This window comes from Vicia villosa, linkage group LG1 (assembly GCF_029867415.1).
Source record: "Vicia villosa cultivar HV-30 ecotype Madison, WI linkage group LG1, Vvil1.0, whole genome shotgun sequence".
NCBI lineage: Eukaryota > Viridiplantae > Streptophyta > Magnoliopsida > Fabales > Fabaceae > Vicia > Vicia villosa.
Genome location: NC_081180.1, coordinates 125,388,108 through 125,406,892, shown reverse-complemented (window position 1 = coordinate 125,406,892; position 18,785 = coordinate 125,388,108). Strand labels below are relative to the sequence as shown.

The 18,785-nt window shown below is 34.6% G+C and overlaps 1 protein-coding gene across 5 annotated transcripts; it reads right to left on the bottom strand.

The window, feature by feature from the left end:
* Window positions 1–377: 377 nt before the first annotated feature.
* LOC131644112 (uncharacterized) lies at window positions 378–17,720 on the bottom strand. 5 transcript variants are annotated; one of them, XM_058914519.1, is made up of 20 exons: window positions 17,450–17,720; window positions 15,831–15,937; window positions 14,695–14,853; window positions 9,017–9,082; window positions 8,814–8,903; window positions 8,346–8,648; window positions 8,072–8,169; window positions 7,117–7,152; window positions 6,899–7,019; window positions 6,539–6,775; window positions 6,202–6,297; window positions 6,032–6,097; window positions 5,833–5,871; window positions 5,336–5,470; window positions 4,016–4,377; window positions 3,317–3,410; window positions 1,854–2,045; window positions 1,206–1,356; window positions 724–804; window positions 378–601 (listed from the first exon to the last, which is right to left on the bottom strand). In XM_058914519.1, exons 2-18 carry the CDS (start codon window positions 15,927–15,929, stop codon window positions 1,258–1,260), a joined length of 2,292 nt encoding a protein of 763 aa, XP_058770502.1. In that variant the 5' UTR covers window positions 15,930–15,937; window positions 17,450–17,720; the 3' UTR covers window positions 378–601; window positions 724–804; window positions 1,206–1,257. The 5 variants fall into 5 exon arrangements, with proteins under 5 accessions (XP_058770502.1, XP_058770499.1, XP_058770500.1 ...); XM_058914516.1 differs by having other exon boundaries at window positions 724–795; XM_058914517.1 differs by having other exon boundaries at window positions 378–804.
* Window positions 17,721–18,785: the final 1,065 nt, after the last annotated feature.

Genomic DNA, 18,785 nt, shown 5'->3' with positions numbered 1-18,785 from the left:
TCTTATGTTTTGTTGATTTTATGATATCAATAGTATTTTGATTTTTGTCAAATTGGTGTTTTACAATTATGTTTTTTTGCCTTTTGCTGTGCAAAATTTCGGAAATAGTCATCCGACAATATTCCAGATATGCATCGCCGAAAAAATTGTTGTTTTAATACATGTTTGGTGCGCTCAAAAATACATCTCCCAAATCTATGAACATTTCATTATTTCTAAACAGTGCGTTAGAAAGACATGAGAAGCATTAAGAAATTTCAAAAAAAAGTAACTCAAATAGAGAGTTGACTGATTCTTTAAGAAAATGAAAATAATAGCGCTTGCAATTAATGATAACCAATTTTTTTATTAAAAAAGAAACAGAGCAGAGACAAATATGAAGGAAAATACATCTATAGAACATAATTTCTATGTTTAGGTATTCAACATACGGATCAAATGTACAATACTTTTGTTGCCATCCCTAAATTTACTACCTACTTCCTGGAAAACACGCATTTGATGACCCCTACTAATACTCCATGGAGCCAATTAGAAAACCTTCATCATGCAGACACAAAATTGACGAGTCCTGGTCATGACGACTGAAAATATGTTCGAGCTAGATGTAATTCAAAAAGAATTAGTCACAAATTTCAATATAGTAAAATCTATTTGAGCAGGTTTGAATAATGCCACTAAATTTGGTTATCAATGTGAGTTTAGAACAAACAAATCTCTTACAATGGTACTCATCAAAGTAGGCACCCCATTAAGAATCATTGCCCTGAAGTGTTAACGCAATCACGAGAAAACCTGCAAGTGCTAATAATAATTAAGTCTGCGAACCTTGCTTAAACATCAATTGAAGAAAAATTAAGGATAACAAGGAGGGTATTTATATGCATTCTATCCTAATTCTTCCAAAGGGTGATGCCAATTATCATCATTCAAGCATTGGCAAAATTTGCAGAAATACTTTCCTATAAATTGAGAGAAAGTTATAATGATAAAGTTTGGGTATCATAATCTCACTATTTCTCAGCAGCCAAGCAACAGGGAAATGGCTTAAAGCCTTCTCAATTTTGAGAGCAATATAGGCATCAATAAAAGAAAGACTGCCAAGTAGCATTTTACTAAGGTCTTCCTTCGTCACTCTAGTTGGTAGTAGAAACAAGAGGGAAAAAAATGCCAGAACATATGCCACCAAAGCATTCTATTCGTACCTAAGCAAAGTTCAAGATGCTATATCACCATTGACGAAAGCACAATTTGCAATCACCTCCCAGGAATTACTCTGTAATTTAGGGCAAGGTCTTCTGGTTTCTTCCATATATAAGCTCGCACTGTGGCTAAGCTCATTTCTGGAGGCAATACCTGGAAATAATTTTACAAAAAAATATATACATCAAGATCTATTCATCTCATCATACAAGTGAACATATCCTAGAAGATGATTAAAGTTTCTGCAAAGTATTATTCCTGTTGAATAAGAGAACTTTTTCTACCTGATCATTTCAACGTATCATGGTGTAAGGTATTTAAACTGGTTTTCACGATAATTAGACCAAAATATTTTCAAAGCTGTTAACAAAGACTTCTTTGAGTAATTATGCGCCGAGGATAAAAGAAACTGATTAAAGTTGTAACTTTAAAACATAAAAGTACATCGGACGGAATTGTCTTTAAATTTTTACTAGCAGGAAGCAACAGAATGAGTAACCAAAAATGTCGATAAGGAAGGTGAACGGATTCTAAAAGGCATAAAGAAAAATTGAAGAGAAGGCCAACTAAACAAATAAAGCATGAAATGCTCAATTTTGGCATCTAAAAAACTAAATATATGACTACCTTGATAAGAATATATAACTTGCCTGATTGTTGCACAATATTTCAATAGAAGGTCTAAGTTTTTGCCAAGGTTTAATCCCAGAACGGAAAGAACCATCCCCAACTGTTTGGTGCTGTAAATTCGATCCAGCAACTCCAGGGGGAAAACTACCTTGAACATTGACACTATCCAAAGGTTTGTCAAGCACCACCTTTTCTATCACATAATTAATAACCTAGACAAAAAAGAGTTAATCATTAATAAATGCATATTGAGCAGGAGAAAAATTTCTTATAAAAATTTATCCAAAAACAAAGCAATGAATCCTTGTGGAAACTAAACTGTATTATTCCTTTTTCTGTCACTTTTTTTATTTCTTCCAAAACATGTATATCATTTCCACCTATTTGCAATCACTCTTTTTATGCTTATTTAATATACTGTTTCATTTTCTTTCAGTGACCAACATGCAATCCACCATGCAAGTTGAAGCTTCCCAGCATATGCAATTGAGAACTCTGCCTCCTTTCCCATATTTCATTTTCTATCTGGGATGGACAAATTAAACAAAGTTGTTGAGATCCACGCCAACTTAGAGATATGGATAAGGGAGTTCTAGTAAGGTTTGGAGTCATCACCTTACAAATTGGTTTTGTGAGGTTGAGTTAGACTCAGCCTATAGATTCTATGATGGTAACAAAACACCGACACCTCTAAAAAAAGGTGCCCATGTCTGTGTCGGACACCTGCACCGACACATGTGATTACGCATAATTGATTCATCTTTTCAAATTATTACCGGTGTCACCGTGTCAGTGTCGGGATCGTGTTCAGGGTGTCCGTGCTTCATAGATCAAAACCTAACCTAAATATGTTTATGTATGTCCAAGGAACTTACTTTCCGACCCTCAAAGTTACATCGGAAGTTTGCTTCTGCAAAAAACACTGTTTATATGCTGTCCGGACGAATGCTTCATAACAAGAGCATTGTTTTTCCATCCGAAAGTAACTTCCAAACAAATGTGTGTTTTTTTAGAAATTTGGGGTTGGGAAAGGAGTTCACTTTGTTCTCGCTTTCGATGTCTAGTCCTAGTTGTGTATGTGGTGTTATTGGTCCACCTGTATTTGTCCTCCATGCTCCAAATGTCCACATGAGAGTACTAGACGTGACGTGAGGAGGTGTGTTGAGATCTCAGATCTCACACCTACCAAATATATGGCCACGATAGTCATTACGAGGCTTGGATAATACTCATCTTATAAACCGATAATGTAAGGTTGAGTTAAGCTCAACCCAAAAGTCAACTTCAATGAAGATGAAATGCATTGTCCTAAATTTGATGTTAAAAGCAATTGATAGATTCAAGGATATGGGTACAGCACATCGTTCTCTTGCTTCAGCACATTATCTTTTCATATTGAAATGAAGAAAAACTTCAAAGGAAAACAGAAAAAGCACACAAAACTATTATTTCCCATTTGTCAATAAGAAATATTAAAACTTACCTTGTGAATTTTTAATATACGTGGAGCACTTAGCTTCCCTTGAGTGAGGATCTGGACATTAGAGCTTTCACAGGGATATAAATAGAAACTGCATCTGCAAAGGTTATGATAAAAATATGATTATTAAAGAGAACGGTATAAAACTGGCCCATGAATAATAATCATAGGGGTTTCCAGAATTATAAAATTACAATTGTGATCAGAAACTGAAACCATAAATACTCTTCCAATTTTTCTAAATGCAGAAAAGTAATGCATCATTTTAGGAGAGCGGAAAATGGTTAAAGATGCTGTAAGAACTGCATAAAACCAAGCGACAACTTGACTAGTAGGAAGCACAAAAGTACAACTCAATAAAATCAGAAGTTGATTTCCATCATAGTTACTATAATAAAGTACAGCCATATTTTTTGGAGGTGTATAGAGTACAACCATTATATATAACTATCCAGAGTCAACCAAGGTCTTACACAGAAGACAAGGAAAATATGACCTTAAAAACACCAGAACATGCCAAAGATGTTGCTTTGAGCCTTAATAATAATGAAAATAATAGATTAAGGAAATAGTTAGATCATGCTATGACAATAAATGCAAATTACCATGACCCACAAGCAATCTTTCACTCTTGCTACTACAAGAATGGGTTACATGCAACAATTTAGAGAGAAAAAAATTAAACAGGAAGAAAAAAGTTACTTGGTATTTTCTCTAGGAGGTAATATATTATTCAATACACAGTCCAGACACCACCAGGGGATGTCTTTATCATCTTCAGCTCCATCTAAATCTGTAATCTTTTTTCTCCATGGACCTCCAAGTGTTCCCTCAGTAATAATGGAAGGAGGGGAAACAATTGAGAATTCAAAAGGTGGATAAACCACAGCCTCATTCACAGAACTTCCATCAACCTCAACTCTTGAATGTGAAAGACTTTTAGTACCATTTTCATTTTCAGATAATAATTCCCCATTGGCAGAAACAGGAGTTCCCATCCTTTGCTTTCGTTTTCTCAACCAATGAGCCAAGAGCCCTTTCAGTGTTTCTCGGGCCAAGTTAATCTGTAGGGTAAAAGGAAGAGTCATTAGCTGCTTCCATATTTCATGTGTGTGTGTGTCTTCCTGCGTGCATGCTTGCATGAATGTATGAATGTATAAATAAGCATTGATTTTGGTGTGTAAGAATTATGAGAATGCTGCCTCCTACGTATTGAAAATGTAGAAGCATATAATAAATACTATGATATTAGTGATAATAGTAACATGGTGAGCATTATTCAGATTGAACAAGAACAAATTAAAATTGAAAGCTCATTATGCTTCACTGATGGTAAAAGATCCCCAAAACGAATGGCGTAAACAATTAAATAAACTGGAAATCATTAGTTCATTTGTTACAGCCGATATGATAACTAGTGTTGTCAATGGCGGAAAGCTAATCCTCCGTATAAACAACTCATTGGGGCCTATGGCACAGCCAGGATGGGCATTGGTTGACAAATTTCCTATGGCGGTTGTCCAAAAATCTGTTATGCCTGTTAAGAAATGTGGTTGGGCCTAACTCATCCCTACAAAACCGGCTAGTAGGGTGAGGATTGCCCCCACTTATAAAGCACATGTTCAGGCCATATATTGTCCGATGTGGGACTCTTAACACACCCCCTCACGCCCAGGACTAGACAACTGGAGCGTGGAAATAAATGATGGGTGGCCCGATAGCGGAAACTATAATAGGTGGCCCGCCGGATCTTAAACGAGGCTCTGGATACCATGTTAAGAAATGTGGTTGGGCCTAACTCATCCCTACAAAACCGGCTAGTAGGGTGGAAATTACCCCCACTTATAAGCACATGTTCAGGTCATATATTGTACGATGTGGGACTCTTAACAATGCCATGGCTGGCATATAACAACACTGATGATAATAACATACCAACAACTTGAAATTAGGGAAAATACCAATAGATAAGAAATTCAAGAAAAAGGAATACAAATTGCTTATGAAAATATATTCACTTACCTTATCATCTTCGGGTTTGTCTACAATGTTAAGCTCTTGTGAATACAACTCTGCAGAAAAGCACTGGGGAGTGTCCAAATGTACAGACAAACATCCAAGTCTGGTATCCACTGTGAACCATGCTGGAATACTAACCTGAAATAGTAGGGAAAGAAAATATAAACTGTTGGAAATTAAAATAATTAATTATGCATTTTCTATTAATTCTGCATTTTCCAAGTAGTTAATACATTGTTTACTAGGTTCTATGTATCTTGGTAAACTGTATTAGTTTAATTCCTTGTAAATTGCACATAATTATGTATTACCCTAGTAAGTTGTAACAAATGATTATAAATAAAGCTTTATGCTGAGAGCAATGTATCTCAAGCATATTCATAACATTTTCTCTCTGTTTTTTCACATAAACCATCCAGAACTAAAACAATAATATATTTATAACAAGTGTCATTTCAAAAAGCAAAAGAATTGCTGATGACAAATACATGCAATCATACCATCTCAAATAGCTCTTCCTTTTTCTCGTCAAATGGTACCTATATAGTTCACATGTAAAGCATGAGCTATTTTGAATTACAAATGAGACCTGCCAGCTACAGTTGAACTTTGAAAACATTAATTGGTACAACTAAGGTTTTTCCCTATCAGACAACACATCCATTTAGATTAGTAAATGAAAGTAAAACAAACTCTCACCCTTCCATAATCTTCAATTGCAACACCTTTAGTGATTTCCCATAACTTCACTGAACCAGAAGTATCCTATAAAGGATCCGTTTATCAGCTCAGAAGATAACTATACAATGGAACATGTGAAAGTATTAACATACTTTGCATAATAACACAAAACACAGCACCGTGAATACCTTTGTCAGCACATGCCTCTTATTATTTAAAACTTCATGTTGTACTATTGCAGGGATGCCGGGAATAGTCAATGTAGGCTGTTTATATTCAGGAACCTATTTATATTTGAATGTCAATAAAAAGAAAAATTATTAGTGGCCCTGTGCCGAAACAGGTAATCTGTTGCAAAGAAAAAGATTCAGGAAGATTATGGCGAAAATATTGTATAAATAATAAGCTGGCAGTCCTTATAATAAAGAGTTTAAATCAGGGAGGTTTGTTTGAGTTGTTATCATGTTTAGATATATTCCAAAATTAGACTATTATTTTTGAGAAATAAATATAAACACAACATACAGGGGTAGATCCTTCTAGAGACACCCTCGCTCTTGAAAATGACAAATTTCCAGCTAAAAAGGAATTGCCTCTTTGGAAAATCTTTTGAGGGTTGCATACTTCAGCAGGCCATCTGTGAACTGACGAGTCCGTTGATGCAACCCATATGCTATCATCATGCAAAGCCATTTGAAGAATTGGTTGTTCCCCAGTGCTAAGCAAAATGCTCTCTCTAGTATGCAAATCTGTCAAGTATAACTGGACAAATCAAATAATAGGTCAGAAGATGACCTTCTCAAGTTGAACAGAACGAGACGTCGCAAAAATTCAAGTCACAATAATTAAAATATTCATTTTATTTTTATAAAAAATTGCACTCACAGAAGAGTCTCTACCACCACTATAAACATGACTAAATGTTGAATTGCTAGCAAGAGCCCAAACAGAATCTGTATGAACGGCATAAGAATGCACACACCGTTGCTGACCGAGATCCCAAAGCCTACAAAGAAACATGTGACATTTGTTAATAAACAATATAAATTACTATTACACATACACACACATCATCTTATTGTCAACAAAAAAAAGTACACCACCTTAACATAGAGTCTGAAGATCCTGATAAACAAAACCTACAATGATAAATGTTAGAATCATCTCGGCTGCTGTAGGAAGAAAAGTATTAATTCGAGCTAACATAATTATGCAGTTAAAATAACTATATGCAACAGAAAAGAAAATCAGAGAGCATTCTGTTCAGTATACTGTTGCCAATCAAATAGCAGCCCATTGTAAGATTGTCAATTAAAATATTAATTGTTAGTAATCATCATTTTCATCCTCCAAGTCTAAAGATACAAGCATCGTCAATTCCGTAATTCATTCCTCGCAAATTCAGTATATTAACTAATTCATTTTGTTCCGGAAAAAAGTTCAGTATACTATTACCCATTAAATAGCTACTTGTTGGAACATGGCCTAAGAAATATTAGGTCTTAGTAATCGTCATTTTTATCCTCTATGTCCATAGATAAAACCATCATTAATTCAGTGATTCAGTCCTCACAAGATTTTTGTCATAAAATATCCCTCAATAGTGACATTATTTTGGTCCTTTGGTTACCATAAATTTACTTAGAAGGCTCTCTCATAGGTAAGGAAAGGCAAGGAGATAATGGACTAGCCTTCAAATAGAAGGTAACAAAAGGACTAAAATGGTTACATTTTCAATTATTGAGACTAAATTGACGAAAAAATATTGAGTACTAAATGATGATGCTTATATTGTGTACCTTTGGCGGATGAAAATAGGGGTTTAAACGTGCTATATATGTTTTTTTTCTAATTTGTTGCAAAAAATAAGTAAGAAAATGACAAAAGAAGAAAGAGATAGGGAGAAATTCATAAATATGTTCCTAACTCTAATGTTTGTAAACAGTAACTTGTCCAAAGTAGAAGAAATTCGGTATTTGTGGGGAGGGGCCATAGGCGAGTTTAAGAAATATATATGTAAAGTTTATAGACTAAAAAATGTAAGATTACTGGACAGACCTGCCAGTAGAATCCAGAAGCAAAGCCCTAATGTTATCTGTATGCCCTTTTAGCTTCATAGTCTTTGATCCAGATCTTGGATCCCAAACACGTACGACCTAGAGAAATGAAAAAAATTAAAAGCAAAGAAATAAATCATACTAATGGTGAAACAACAACCCATAATCCAGCTTGCACAAACCAATATAAACCAAATGCCCCTTAAAATTCTAAGTTAATAACAGAAGCCACAAACAGTTAGAACATAGACATGAACATGAATGTCACGAAGTACCTTTTCTGTACCACCGGAAACAAGAACTGTTCCACCTTCATTCATTGCCAATGCATAAACAGATTCCTTATGGCCTTTGGCAGAAACCGGAATGTATCCTTCAGTTTGAGTTTGCATGGATATACTATTGCTAGAGCCGATGGTACGTAATCTTGTCATTGGCAATAAGTTGCCAGAACCATTGACACAATTTGAAGCATCGTCATCCATAGAATCATTGCATTTTGCAGCTGAAGCGAGTGCAGCTTCAATATCCCATATAAAAACCTCCCCACCAAGGCCGCCAGAGGCAACAATATTGCTCTATTAATTCACGACACTATTGAAGGATCAGAAAATGGATTTGATAAGATTCAAACTTTAAATCGAATCAAACAATTTATCAAATTCAATGATGAACACAGAAAATATGAAAATGAAACTTTTCTTGACGCACTTTAAGAAGCATGGAAAGTTCCATAATATTACATTTTTTTCAGATGCGGCAAGGCAAGTAACATAATCTGAGTGTTGGCAGAGCGTCCTAGTACATGTTCCTGTGGACAAGGCATTCCATGTCTGGCACAATCATACAGCAGCCAAAATAGGAGTAACAAGCATATCAGTGCTGCTATCACAGTCAAAGAACATGGATTGATTACAACAAATTACCATTAACACTCTCAACAAACCTTAAGGGTTGTATCTGAAGAACAAGAAACAAGCGTACTATCACCCACAAGAACTGCATCATTTACCTGTTAAGAAAACACACTTAAAAAATTTAATAGTACGTTAAGCTAATTCATTGCATGTGCCAAAAATTGTGATGTTTTAGTTGGTATAAAAAGCTCAGTATTACAATGCCCAATTAATGCTGCATGCAAGCTCAAGGGTCTTGGAATTAAACTAAAAATATATAAGTTGAACAATGACTAGGATCGTAAAAAGTTGATGAATAAACAATTGATTGGCTAGATCTCAAGAAACTACTTACTGAAATTACTAGTAAAATAAAATTAGACCAAAAAAGAAGGAAATTATTCAAGTAAAAGAAGTATCAAACTATCAAGGCCCAAAATGGAACATGATGCAACAACAGTCAAGAGAAGTACAGGAATTCAGTGACTATGAAAGTTGGCATTTAAGTATTAAAATAAATTATAAATCCCGGTAGTGGTTTTAAATTTTGACTTCTTATAACCCAAAAAAAAAAAAAACACAGCAGACAAATAAAAATGTACTCTACAAAATAAATTGCGGAAAAAGAGGAAAACAAAATTTAGTGAATCCGTGTATTATTGGAAATAGTTAAATTTATTGTAGGTTTCTCATTAAAAAGCATTCAAGTCTTTAGGTTTATGTATGTTTAGATTCATGCATTTAGGGAGTTGAATTTGTATCTATTTCTCCTTGTAAATATAACATGTAACTAATTATGTAGTGTGTATAAATATCATGGTTGCTAAGAGTGTTTTTGCTCACACAAGCACATTCAAAAAAAAATGTATTCCTATTTTTCACATAGCATTAGATCTCCTAATCTTGGGGACAACTTCCGCAAATAACTTTTGAGAACTTATGTATGGACAACTTTTGCTTTCAGTAACCGCAAATCTTGACTGGCACTACATGCTGTCAAGTTCTTCAAGTTAACCACTATCCATACACTTTCCAGAAGTCGTTTGTATAGTTTCCTGCCGCCGTCGGTACAACTCTGCACATTTGTCAGTAATCGTTTGTATAGTACCAATCGTTGTCCCTACATTTTTTGGATTGAATTCTTCATCGAATCTTTTTTTTTTGGTTGGTCTCTCTGGTTACTTCATGGTCAATAGAGTGTGGAAAAATCATCAGGTTGTAGTGTGGCGTATTCCGGTAAGCTTTCACTCTTATTTGGATTTCATGTCTTAGAAACATCTTCTAGCCTATTTTGGATATTAGATTCAAGGGAGCCACAAACCACATGACAGCCTCTTCGAAACGGTTCTCCACATATTTCCCTTGGCCCAATAATAAAAAAAAGTTGATAGTGTAAATGGTACTCTTGTAATTGTAGTTGGCATTGAAGATATCTAAATAAATCATTTTAGAATCTTAAAAAGGGTCCTCCATGTCCAAAACTATCCATGAACCTTGTCTCCATACAAAAACTTACATGCGATTTATCCTGTAGTATGACTTTTTAAGAAGAACCAGGTCAGTGTACAAAAGTCCACTTATCACTCATTTATGTCAAAGTCAGTACTCTAAAAAAAAATCTTTTTTTTTCATTGTGGATTGGGTCATCCTTCTTTTGGAGTCATTAAAGTTTTGTTTATGTCTTTATTCAATAAGGTAGATATTGAAAGTATTCATTGTGATGTGTGTGAGTTTGCTAAACATAAGCGTTTACATTTTCCATTAAACAACAAAAGAAGTCTTTCCCCCTTCTATCTTATTCATTCAAATGTTTGGGGTCCCTCTACCAATCCAAATGTAACCGTTGTTAGGTGTTTGTGACTTTTATATATACATGGGTTACTTTGGTGTTTTTATTCCAAAAAACAAGTCTGATATCAGTATTGTTTTTCCAAAAAAATTCTATATGATTAAAAATCAATTTAGAGTAAACATCAAAAGGCTTAGGTCTAGTAATGGAAAAAAGTACTTCAATCATGTTCTTATTTCTTTCTCTTATAAAGAGGGAATTGTTCATGAGTCTTTTTGTGTTGAAACACCACAACAAAATGGAATCGCCGAAAGAAAAATTGGGTATCTATTAGACCAAACCTGAGCATTGTTTTTCATCAAAATGTTCCCAAAAATTTATGGGGAGAGCCTGTTCTACTAGCACATATCTTTTTAATCGATTTCTCTCTAGAGTAATAGGGTTCAAGATTCCTATGGTTGTTCTTTCTTCCTTCTATCCAAATTTGTCAGCAAGTAGTAATAGTAAACCTCGAATCTTTGGGTGTGTCTCATTTTTCCATGTGCATAGTTAATAAAGGAAAAAAACTCGATCCTAGAGCCCTAAGAAGTGTTTTTTCGGGTATTCCTCTACTCAAAAAGGACACAAGTGTTTCCATCCATCATCTAAAAAACATTTTGGGTTACGGGATATTATCTTTCATGAGGAGGAATTGTACTTCACTAAACCATATCTTCAGGGGGGGAATTTTAGGGAAGATAAGCTTGAAAGTCTTAATATTTGTGGTCTTGAGTCGAATACACTCAATTTGTCTAGTATTAAGTCAAATACATCTGGTCATTCTGGTCGTGAATCAAATACACTCAATTTTTCTTGTCTCGAGTCAAATACATCTAATCTTTAAGTTTTGAGTTAAATGCACTCAATCTTTCTGATCCCGAGTTAAATACACCAAATCATTCCAGTTTCGAGTCAGATAGACCCAATCTTTCTGGTTTCAAGTTAAACACACTTGTACCAGACCTGTCTGAGACTGAAGAATTAGGAGCTGGGTCAAATCAATCTAATTCGCACGTAGCTGAACTTGGACTTGGAGTGGATGTAAGATATGGAAAAATTTTGGTTTACATGAGAAAGTCAAAGGCCATTTCTGACTCGATACAAGTTCAAGAGCTTAACTCAACTCCTTCAAATGAGGTAATTAATTCTTAACTCAACTCATTCAAATGAGGCAATTAATTCTTTTGAATTACAAGATAAAATGATAACCCAAACAACAATGATGATCTAGATATTTCAATTGTCATTAGAAAAAGAGCCAAAAAATGAACCGAACAGCCTTTATATCCCCTCTCAAACTATCTTTCTTTTCGAAAACCCATACCTACCCGTAAAGCCTTTTTACAAACTTATACGCTACTTCCGCACCTACTAATGTTTCTAGGGCATTGTCAAATGAAAAATGGAAGCAAGCCATGAATATCAAAATGGATGCATTGAAGAAGAATAGAATCTGGGAGTTAGTGACTTTACCAAAAGGAAATACGCTAGTTGGATGCAAATGGGTGTACACCAAAAAATATAAGGCTGGTGAATCAATTGAAAGATATAAAGTCAGGCTGGTGAATCAATTGAAAGATATAAAGTCAGGTTGGTCGCCAAAAGGTTTACACAAACCTATGGAATTTGACAATCTGAAGACATTTGCTCTGGTTGCGAATATGAATACAGTCAGATTAATTTTGTCACTTGCTTTCAATTATGGTTGGGATTTACATTGATTTTATGTGAAGAATGTCTTCTTACATGGGGAACTTGAGGAGGAGATTTATATGTAGGTACCACCTGGGTATGATTAAAATGTACCTCACAATATAGTTTGCAAATTGAAAAAGGTGTTATACGGCCTAAAACAATCACCTCGAGCATGGTTTGAAAGATTCACTAAGATTATGACATCTTTGGGGTACAAGCAAAGTTAAGAGGATCATACCTTGTTCATCAAACACTCGCCATAAGGGGGAGTAATAGTTTTGTTAGTATATGTGGATTACATTATAATGAGTGGAAATGATTGGAAGGAGCAACAGATCTTGAGTCATTGTTTGGCTAAGGAGTTTAAAATAAAACTCTAGGAAAGTTGAAGTACTTTCTAGAAATCGAGGTGGCACATTCCTGGAAAGACAATTTTATATTTCAACAAAAATACATTACATATTTGCTCTAGGCGACAGGGAGAACAACGTGTAAACCTGCGAGCATTTTAAATTGGGTAATTCAGAAGATGTCGCACTAGATAATCTAGTTGGGAGATTAATTTACTTGTCTCACACTATACCGAATATTGCATATGTTGTAAGTATGGGTAATCAGTTCATGCACTATCTAGAAGAGATCCATTTAACATAAGTATGGGTAATCAGTTCATGCACTGTCTAGAAAAGATCCATTTACAAACAGCTCATAGAATTCTGCAGCATCCCAAGGGAACTCCAAGAAGAGGAATTTTGTTCTAAAGAAATGAAAATACAACCCTTGAGTTCTACATTAATGCAAACTATGCAGGGTCAATTGTTGATAAGAGATCCACTTCAGAATGCTGCACGTTTTTTGGAGAAAATCTTGTGACTACAAGGAGTAAGAAGCAAAACGTAGTAAAACCTTTTAGCGTTGAAAGTTAATTTCAAGTCAGGGCACAATGCCGTTGTGAATTACTTTAGCTCAAAATTATTTTAAAAGATTTGAAAATCAAATGGGAAGGACCTATAAAACTCTACTATGATAATAAGTCAGCTAACACTATAGCACATAATTGAGTTCAACACGATCGAACTAAGCATATTGAGATTGATAGACATTTGGGCTGATGTGTCCTCACAAGTGCAACTTGCAGATATTCTCACTAAAGAATTGAGTAGCTAAAACTTTGAACGAATTGTATCATCAGTAAAAAAATATGCATCTCGGTGCTAACTCTTTGATGTGTTTCATGAGTACATCCAAAATTTTAAAGTAAAAAAATAGAGAATTAGGGTTGAACCTATGCAATTTGCAAACCTATTATAATGGGGAAATTATGTGTCTCGCCACCCTCTGTCCGCACACTAGTCGATACCCCTCCATACATATCTCAGATAGCTTGAATATACAACCCGACCCATATCGAGGCCCGTTTTAAAAAATTAGGGTTTTTATTTTAAAAAAACCTCAAAAAGAATATGTGCAACATCTCTGAATTCAAAATGAGTTTGATTCCTAACTCGTGTGAGTTCGTCGAGTTTGCTACATACAATCCCACCTGAATCGCAGCATGCCGGCATGTGATAGGGACATTGGATCGGACGAGTTCACGTGTTGACTTGCAATTCTGCATAATCTGGTTGAAAGTTCCACTAACGGTAAAGATGGCATAGGTAGTAGTTACAAGCTTCGACAGACCTCATCTTACAAGTCGATTTATGGGGTTGAGTTACGCGCTAAACCCAAATTCTAAGAGCTCCTAAAATATATAAAAATAAAATTTGGTATCAACTAATCTTTGAACAACTACAGACTATCGTTGCAGATAAAAGACTAGAAATAGGAAAATAATATTCATGTTAATCCCACTTCGCATATAGGGTTGCTATAATATATTCTAGGCTCCCAAGAACAATATATAATTTGCACATAGCATAGTGAATAGCTTTCCCGTGCTGCTTCACATGTACCTTCAAACTTGATCATCAAATTTGGTGTTTAAGAGATAAACCTACTACATGATTAACATGAAGTTCACTAACATATCTATCTTAAGAAATTATTAGAGACTAAAGGGAGGAAGTAGTGTAACTAAAGCATCATTGCTAACCCTAGAAAGTAAAAAAAAAAATTGACTTCATGAGGTAATTCTTAATAAACCATGGGTCACCAGACAACTGTAGTGTGAGTGAAAAATTTCATTAGAGAGAGAAGAATTACCCAATCCAGGTGAGATTCAAAGGTCGCAGAGCAGGTCGCTGCATCCCCAGAGAGTGTCCACCTATTTAGTTTACCATCACGGCTTCCAGTGAAAAGATAATCAGACTCATCAGATGATTCGGACTTCAGTACAGCCAAGCAATTTATGCCTGCACAATGCTGCAGAAAGGGGGAAAAACATTTGAGTAATATAGATGATAGATGAACATAGAAAATCTTCAAATTTTGAAAAAAAATTCAACTAAAACCAGCAAGGCTGATGCAGAAATAGCATCTATTACATGTACTTTTGGAAGCAAAATGCCAAGTACCAAGACAGAAGGTAACAGGTACCAAACTGTATAGAAAAAATATTGATGAAGCTTTAATTGTTTGTAAGGTTAAATAGTGATAAATATTAACAATAAGGATGCAAGGAAATATGCAGCTAAATGGTCTAATGTTGGCCACACAAAAAAATATGAATACAATTTTATTAACTAAAAGAACATCACAATCTGCCAATCAGTCAGTAATATAAAAGAAGTGTTTTTTATATCGTATAATACTGATTATTAATTTTTGAAATTTTTATGTAAAGTTCATGATAGTTTGTGTTTGTTCAAAATTTATAAAAAGATTACTTATTTAACATTTTCTCTCGTCTATCACACTCATAATAATAATAATAATAATAATCAGTATATTTCAGAAGAAGTTACTTGATAGTTTGTCATTATACTCAAATTACAGTTTTTTTCAGATTCAGATTATTTTTAAAAGCTTAAACAATGTTGAAAATCAAAAGTCATTTTTCTTTTTTAAAAAGGGGTTTTTTTCATGTAACAGTCTGAAACAACCAGGTTCACAGTCTCATCTAGTTCACAAGTTTGAGGCAAATGTCAAGGAAAAAGTCTTTGGGGGTAAAGAAACAGGATGTGACAAACATGAAACTTGGTCATTTTTTGGAATAAATATAGAGAAAATAGTGATGCACTGACAGTGTAAAAAAGTTTTACACTGTCAACCAATCACAACCATGAATCAGGATAAATCAGACTTTAATTTTTAAAAAATTTATATGACATGGCAAAACGATTTATATGACAGTGCACTACCTTTAACCTCATAAATATAATAAAGAAATAATGTGTTACCTTTGTGTCATCTGAATCATTCAAAACATATGTCAATCTCTTCTCCTTGCGTGGCCGAGTTGAATTATTTGGGTTCCCTACAGTACCTACGTGGTGCATTGCCGAAACTGTGATGGAAAAAAATGATCAATAACATAGCACATATATCCCGGAGTGATTAAGATAATGAAAAAGGTGGCATACTATAATAAATTATTTACTTCAGCTACAACCACACAAGTCACCCCACAATAAAATATACAATTTATATTTGAAAATGGTCGGCAGGATACATTACAGATGTGATAACCTTAACGGAATAACTTGCTGCAGTGTACAAGTGTTGCAAAAGAAAATTTATAGATCCTACACCTTGGAAAGTCAAGCATAGACATTTGACTTTTATGCTCAACAATCAACCCTATAACTTATGTAAATCCATACCCTGAATTTTCAAACTAAACCCACTAACAAGATATCAAATACCAGAAGAAACACAAAATCGCCCTGCCAATCCAGGAGCATCTAGAATAACTATAATAGCTTCTGTACAAGAGAACTTTTAAGTCTCCAGGCCGTTTCAGCTTCCGAAACACCGTCAACTATACCATACATTAGGCCTAATCCATCAGCTCTGAACTACTGAAAATCCATACCCTGAATTTTCAAAACGTGTCTCGGATAAACTTATCAAACTAAACCCACCAACAAGATATCAAATACCAGAAGAAACGCAAAATCTCCCCGCCAATCTAGGAGCTTCTAGAACAACTATAATAGCTTCTGTACAAGAGAACTCTCAAGTCTCCAGGCCGTGTCAGCTTCCGAAACACCGTCAACTATACCATGCATTAGACCTAACCCATCAGCTCGGAACTCAAGTAAATCCAGTACATCTAATTCTTTGCAAAAATAGCAACAACTCATAGTACATCCAATGTCCAGTAACAGAAATTCATAATGAGATTAGAGGCAAATTGCAAATGTCATGATTTTGAGCAGACTATACAATGCAAAATAAGTAAATAACAAAATTTAGCTCAGTCGAATCATTAACTTCACTGAAAGGCAAGAAAAGTGACTAACGCAATGCAATCTCAAATAAAACCGCGACATTATCTAAACAACAAACAATGCGAAAAAGCCAAATCATAGTCTGTGAATTGAGAGCTTAAATTACATCATCAGAGCTTTTTCCTAATCCATGTCCTGATCTATTCCAAATAACTTCCACCAGCCAGTATTCAGTTTGTGGACAAATATTTTCCGCCAACGCATGTCATTTAACTAACATTAAGAATTCCAATTTCCATACCTCCTTTCAATTGCATTCAGCCAAATCTCCATCTCATTCACCACTCCAAACGCATATTAATATAGAATTTGCAGAAAACATATAATGTGGATTAAAACGCAAAACACACAGTTCCATAATCAATCACCAAAGAGAAACCTAACCGAAGCAATCGAATTTCCCAAATCATTCCGAATGTCTATATTCACAATAATAAATCATGTACTGTTACGAAAATTGATAACCTAATCGTAACAAGCGTTATCGTGAAATTTATACATTTTAATTTAATGCTAACAAACAATGGAAAAGAAACTTGGAATTGTGAAATGAAGTGCGAGCGAACCTCGATCAGTGATGAATGTGTGGCTCTGTTTTTCAGTTTTGTGGAAGATTTAATCAAGTTTGTGAGCGGAAGGGAAAACGAAGAAGAGAGTGAAAATGGATGCGAATGGAAAATAGGCTTTTGATTTTAGTTATGGCTGGTTTTTGACTCGGTTTGGTTGTTGTGATTTTGAATCGAGGGTAAGATTGTCTTTTCCATGAGAGAAGCTGAGTATAGAGGAAAACTGAATCCACAGCTGTGATAGCTGATTTGCTTCCTTATTTTACTGCTTAAGTGGTTGATTATTAATTTACCACATGTCATGAGTTTAGTCCAAGCACAATTTCAGTTCATTTCATGCACCTGAACATTTCCATTTTTATTTTAGAAGAGGCAAACTTTTATTTTAGGAGAGGCAAGTGTTCCCTCATCCTCTATCAAGAAAAATAAGAATAAATCCTTATTTTAATTGTTAAACTATCACTCTTTCATCAAAAGTTTAACTAATTTCAATTAGTTAGTTTATTATATTCAGGAGTTAGATATACCTAATAGGAGATTAAATTAACTAAAGTTACTTATATTTTTGGATCCAATTTTTGTAATTGATTAATTGTTAGTATGTAAAATTTTGAAGAGAAATTCAGTTGAGAATTCTCTCAATCAATTATAAATTATGTGAATTTTTAATATGATATTAATTTTTTAATATGATATTAATAAAGATATTTTGTGTCAAATTTTAACTTTTGTTGTTCCGTATAACTTGGTTGAGGATATAAGAGAATCAATTAGGTGCTACGATTAAAGTATGGTGTTGCAGAAGAAGGTTGTCATTAGAGAACCTACCAACGTGGATACGAAGCGGATTAGGCCTGAAAAGTATTGGATTTGCATTAATATTGATGGGGTTGTCGCAAAGAACAACGATGTTGGATGTGGAGGTTTGGCTAGAAATAGTGAAGGAATAGTGAAGGTGTTTAGTTTTGTGGTTTTTCCAAGAGTATTGGTAAATGTAGTGTTCTAACTACTGAACTTTTGGGTGCTCTTGAAGGTCTTAAACTAGCTCTCAATAAAGGTTATAATCGGATTGAAATACAGGTTGATAATCAAGATGGGGCTAAGGTAATACTAGGGAAGGTCAACAAGTTAAAGGATATGCATTTAATTCGCAACATCAAGATTATCATGGTTTTCTTCTTGAAGGTTAGAGTGGCGAAAGTTTATAGGAAAGCCAATATGTATGTTGACTGTAACGCCCCAGAGTGCTTTTAGAAATACCGACTCATCTACAAATCAACACGGGTCTTTTTCATCATGATTTGTCCTCACTCACAGGCTTTTTCGGGAAACTTCT